Source organism: Anolis carolinensis, unplaced genomic scaffold (genome assembly GCF_035594765.1).
Source record: "Anolis carolinensis isolate JA03-04 unplaced genomic scaffold, rAnoCar3.1.pri scaffold_14, whole genome shotgun sequence".
In the NCBI taxonomy this organism is placed as follows: Eukaryota; Metazoa; Chordata; class Lepidosauria; order Squamata; family Dactyloidae; genus Anolis; species Anolis carolinensis.
The window spans coordinates 13,032,664-13,038,335 of NW_026943825.1; the positions used below are offsets into that span (position 1 = coordinate 13,032,664).

General features: G+C 45.8%; 1 protein-coding gene across 1 annotated transcript; it reads right to left on the bottom strand.

Annotated features, from left to right (window-relative positions):
- Positions 1-303: 303 nt before the first annotated feature.
- Positions 304-4,457, bottom strand: LOC100554987 (methanethiol oxidase). The gene is made up of 9 exons (XM_003230732.4): positions 4,252-4,457; positions 3,825-3,945; positions 3,099-3,281; positions 2,708-2,886; positions 2,395-2,473; positions 2,075-2,196; positions 1,829-1,921; positions 1,047-1,165; positions 304-889 (listed from the first exon to the last, which is right to left on the bottom strand). The coding sequence occupies exons 1-9, from the start codon at positions 4,417-4,419 to the stop codon at positions 727-729; spliced, it is 1,227 nt and encodes a 408-aa protein (XP_003230780.3). The 5' UTR covers positions 4,420-4,457; the 3' UTR covers positions 304-726.
- Positions 4,458-5,672: the final 1,215 nt, after the last annotated feature.

Here is a 5,672-nt window from a genome sequence, read left to right on the forward strand (position 1 = left end):
GGGACTCGGGGCGGCTTACATGGGGCCAAGCCATGTAACAAGACAATATAAAACACAACAATAAAACAAATCAATCAACATTCATTCCCTCAGATGCCCATTCCTTGACGCTTCGGACAAGAACTGCACCTCGGTGATATTGGAATAAACCCCATTCCTTTTGAGGCATGTCAGCGTGGATTAATTTTATTCTATCCAGGCAACCTTAATTAAAAAAAACAAAGCTTTCCACAGCTGATAAAAGTGTTAAGTCTCCCAGATTTCTAGCAGTTTGTTTCAAAGAAAAGTCTTATTATCGTTTAAACCACTTTATTTTTTAACGGGATCAGCCTATGTATAATATTTGTGATCAGAACAGAAGATCTCTACAGAGACCCTCCTTATAAAAGGCCTTATACACCAAGCTGTTGATAAGACGGTAAGAAAGAGAAACAGAAGAGGAGGAAAGAGGAGAAAGGGAGCAAAAAATGAAGGGAAAAAATGAGGCTGCCATGGAGACATTGTGAGTTGGTTCTTTCAGAGCTGGAGAAGGGAGGAAGCAGGCAGGAAGCAGTCCCAAGGACACTCAGAGAAAGAGATGGATATACACTACTAGAACAATTGTATGTCTTATGTTGACATTTACAGCAAGAAGTCACCACAGCAAGCACTGAACTAAAAAATATTTAGTGGATTCCAATTCGTGATTCTCCCATCGACTTGAAGACGACCTGGAAAGGATGCACGCTAATCCCAGATGTCAGAGGTGCAATCCCCGCCAGGATAGCGCATATCTCTCGCCCGAGCTGGACCGCATGGTTCATGCCCGAAATCCACCAGGAATTCCGGGTTCACACAAAGACCGCCCTTCTCGGTGTCCACATCCAGCTGGAGCATGACCGAACCTTCCCTGGAAAAGGCACAATGTGGGGGAAAGTCAAGGTTGTATACAGTCAGGTTGTTTCTGACACATGGACACCTTTCATGTGGTTTTGCAGACTGGATGTGTACAGAACAGGCCTTTCTCTGAGTTGGAGAGAGTGTGACTCACCCAAGGCCACTCTTACCTGACCAACTTAGGGTAAAATTGCTTGTCCCAAGGCGTGAAAACAGAGCTGGTGACATAGAGACGAGCGCCGTCCAAGCTCAGCTGAAGCTTTACAGGCCCTCCTTGAACCTTCTTTCCCTAAAGGCAGTGGGGAAGAAATAGCCCCACGATCAGGAAAATTGTAAATAAGATAACGAAACCTGTATCTATGCGGAGCCCCCGGTGGTGCAGTGTGTTAAAGCACTGAGCTGCTGAACTTGTGGGCCAAAAGTTCACAGGTTCAAATCCAGGGAGCGGAGTGAGCACCCACTGTTCACCACAGCTTCTGCCAACCTAGCAATTTGAAAACATGCAAAATGTGGGTGGATCAATAGGTACCGCTCCGACAAGAAGGTAACGGTGCTCCATGCAGTCATGCCAGTGGCCACATGACCTTGGAGGTGTCTACGGATAATGCCGGCTCTTCGGCTTAGCAATAATCCTAACCCTTCTTTGGGTTAGCTCCTTCTTTGGAGGCTTTTAAGCAGAGGCTGGATAGCCATATGTCGGGGGTGCTTTGAATGAGATTTCCTGCTTCTTAGCGGGGGGTTGGACTAGATGGCCCATGAGGTCTCTTCCAACTCTACTATTCTATGATTCTATGATTCAATGGAGATGAGCACCAACTCCTAGAGTCGCACATGGCTGGACTTAATGTCAGGGGAAAACCTTTACCTTTTTTATTTCTATGCAGCCTCTTCCCATTTTGATCTGTCTCTAGATTCCCTATCTGCTCGGTTCATTATCCATTTCAGATCTTACCTGGATCACAAAGGGATCAGGTTGGCAATCCAGCTCTGGATCCTCAAGGACAGTTACAGAGCCCCCTTTCTCAAGGCAGCCCCCCACAAACACCTAAAGATCCCAAAGAGACATGATCAGTTGAGCAGTAAAAATAACCATGGAGTCCCTGGGCTGGGACACCAGTTCCATCATCCTCAGCAAGCACCCAGAGGTGATGGGATCCATCACCTGGAAACACCTGATTAGGGACGGTTGCAAGCTTACCTGCCCGACCAGTTTGGGACAGTGCGGGTCTGTGATATCGTATTGGCGGACATCGCCATGCACCCAGTTGCATGCATAGAGGAACCGGTCATCCAGAGAGATGACGATATCGAAAACGAACCCTGGAGGAGGAGCAAGATCATCGGGTCACTGGAGTCTCCAAATGCCATCCAGTTCAAAACCATTCTGCCCGGCTAGAGACGCAGTCTATCCCATTGCCCAAGTCCTAGTTTCCACGGCAGCCGAAAACAAGCCTGCTTCTTCTTCCTTATGACATCCTTTCACATGGCTATCCAATTTGTTGCTTTTGTGTTACTAACCTGACATTTCGGGGTAGATCCATCCTGATACTTTCTTGTTTGGCACTTGGATCACTTTCTCAGCCACCCAGCATCCACCCTACATGGAAAATCAAATTGACCGGTGAAGTTGTCAGAAAAAATTAAGTCATCTCCATGTTTTTTTTTCCTTGGAGACAGTTTGCCTTTGCCTTCTCTGGAACATGAGAGAGAGAGTAGGTTCCCACAACAGAGTAGGGATCCGAACCAGGTTTCCAGGCACCTAACCATTAAACCACTCTAGCTCCACACAAGCAATTGATTTGCCTCATGGCCACCCCTTCCCCCTTTTCACCTCTGTCTTGAAGAAATGGTGGATTGAGCTCTCTAGAGGGCAGGACACATAACCATGGACCGAGTTGGGGTTGTGCAAGAAACAGACCTCTATTGGGCCCGAATCTTCACCCAGGTCAATTGACTGGAGGAGGCGGTGGGTGGTCAAGTCCCAGACATCAAGGTGACCGCCATATCGCCCTGTGAATGAACAGGAACCAGGATTATTCCAGTTGAGGTCTGACACAAGCAGGATCAAGTAGGACTATGGCCTCCCTCAATTTTGACACAAACCTCCTGTTGATGGAGTCTAGAATCACATTGGCTTTTTGCACTGTCACATCAAACTCTTGGTGTGTGTTCACTTGTGGTCTACTAGGACTCCTAGATGCCTCTCACATGGGGGCTCCTACCTTTTCTCAGATTGTCTGGACTGAACCCACTCATAATGAACTTGGGCTCCGGTCCATGGGCGCTAATCAGGACGTTGTGCCGCGGCTGGTACCAGAAGTCATCCATTTTGTCACGTCCATCTTCCGGACACTCCCAGCTCCCTTTCACTTCCCAGGTTTCCGGGTCCAGAACGAGAAGTCCACCTGGGATAAAAATAAATAAATACAGTAGAGTCTCACTTATCCAACACTCGCTTATCCAACATTCTGGATTATCCAACGCATTTTTGTAGTCAATGTTTTCAATACATCGTGATATTTTGGTGCTAAATTCGTAAATACAGTAATTACTACATAGCATTACTGCGCATTGAACTACTTTTTCTGTCAAATTTGTTGTCTAACATGATGTTTTGGTGCTTAATTTGTAAAATCATAACCTAATTTGATGTTTAATAGGCCTTTCCTTAATCTCTCCTTATTATCCAACGTATTCACTTATCCAACGTTCTGCCAGCCCGTTTATGTTGGATAAGTGAGACTCTACTGTAACAGGAACCCCTGGGATCAAAAAGCAATGTGTTTCCAAAGGGCAATATTATGATTTATATCCTGCTTTCACCATTGATCGAGATTCAAGGCAGGTTATCTATTAGAATATTGGCAGGTTTAGGGCTCTTTTGTGTGTTTCCCCCCTATTTTGGAGGGCTAATTGTGTTCCCAAATGGGCATCTATGCCTGTAGTACCTCTTCCGTTGCCGAACGCATCTCCAAAGGCGCTGATCAAAACCTCCCTGCTGCTTAAGCAACGTGGTCTGTACAAGAAACCCAAATTGGTTTTCTTGATGATTTCTCGGGGTTCGATGATCTATCGAGGTGTCAGAGAGAGAGGAAACAGATCATTTCTGCAGTCTGACCTATGTAAGGCCCTTTTCCTTGAGATCTAGATACATCTTCTATTTTTTAGCATTAATGCAGTCTGATACCATTTTGATTGTCTTAGCTCAGTGCCATGGAATCAACCTTCTGCGCACAAGTGTGCCGGTGATTCAGCAAAAGACAACTCCCAGGAATCCATAGCATTTAGCTATAACACATAAAGCGACATTGATCTGCATACATTCCACAGTGTAGATGCATCCTGACTTTTTCGCTGTGCGAATCTTTTACGTACTTTGCACAAGCTGGGAGCGCACAGGTCAGAGCCCGTGTCCACCACATAAACACGGCCGGAGCGCAGACCCGGGAGGACGAGGCAGTTGCGCTCAATGCCAGTGTCCCCAAAGGAGCTGATGGGTGCATTCCAGCCCGAGTGATTGAGTTCATCATCCAGGTAAGGCATGTGCAGACGGTGGATGACCTGTTGGGAAGACGGGGAGGATATAACACCCTTGTTCTGTACAAACCATTATTGGCTCGACTTTGACAACAGCCAGGATAAAATTATTTTTCTTCATGCCAACTGCCACTGACCTTGCTTCAGAGAGAGAGAAGAGCAGCCAGGATGACAATTTTTGTCCATGCCAACTGTGCCCTGGGTTCGAAAGAAGAGCAGCCAGGCAGGACTCCAACATGCCTAGGCTCAGAAGTGGATGCAATGCCGTTGTGGCATCCCAACTGCTACTGTCCTAGTTTTGGAGGGAATGTCATGCTCAACCAAGCTGAAATAATCACAATGCCAGGTCATATGGTTGCTACCTAAACTGGTTGCTACTCCTAACTCTCAAGGAGCCTCCGGTGGCCTAGGGGATAAAAGCCTCATGACTTGAAGGTTGGGTTGCTGACCTGACAGCTGCCAGGTCGAATCCCACCCGGGGAGAGCGCGGATGAGCTCCCTCTATCAGCTCCAGCTCCATGTGGGGACATGAGAGAAGCCTCCCACAAAGGATGGTAAAACATAAAAAAAAAACCCAACATCCGGGCATCCCCTGGGCAACGTCCTTGCAGACAGCCAATTCTCTCACTCCAGAAGCAACTCCGGTTGCTCCTGACACGAAAAAAAAAACCAAAACTCTCAAGCGTTGCTCTCCATGTGATTTGGGCATCAATTTTGGCTGTATTTCTATTGGGAGTGTACCCAAAAGCATCGTGGCAATGGCAGTCTTATGTAAGTAAGTAAACTTTTATTACGGTCAATGACCAGCTCGTAACAGGGGTACTCAGTTCTGTACATCCATGATAGACTTCATTAATAATAATAAAATTATAATATTTTTTTTAAAAAAAACATTATAAAATTGAATTATTTACCAATTTAAAATCTAGGCTAAAGACCACATACAAGTAACTATTGAAGCCCAACTAATCCCACAGGATCCTCTTTCAGTCTTATGATAGAAGCCATTTCTCACCTGTCCCAGAGTGTTTAAGCACAGACAGAATGAAAGTACTCTCATAATGTTCTCCAACTTGTTTTGTGCCCAGAACTTTCCATGAAGTCTGCATTATATTCATTTGAGGCAGAGAGAGTCTAATTTCATTAGTCTTCATATCTGGACACCTGATAGCACCCACATCTGGAACACATCTCACCATGTTAAACAGTAGTCAGCAATTTATTACGGTCTATGACCAGAATATATAGAAATGGGCACA

Bases quoted from the DNA above. Each gene is read 5' to 3' on its own strand.
- LOC100554987 (XM_003230732.4), bottom strand. From the start codon at position 4,419: ATGCCTTACCTGGATGATGAACTCAATCACTCGGGCTGGAATGCACCC. The intron at 3,282-3,824 runs GTACTACAGGCA...TTTTTATCCCAG, and splicing joins TGCGTTCGGCAACGGAAGAG to GTGGACTTCTCGTTCTGGAC. The intron at 2,474-2,707 runs GTGAAAAGGGGG...TTTTCCATGTAG, and splicing joins ACCATTTCTTCAAGACAGAG to GGTGGATGCTGGGTGGCTGA.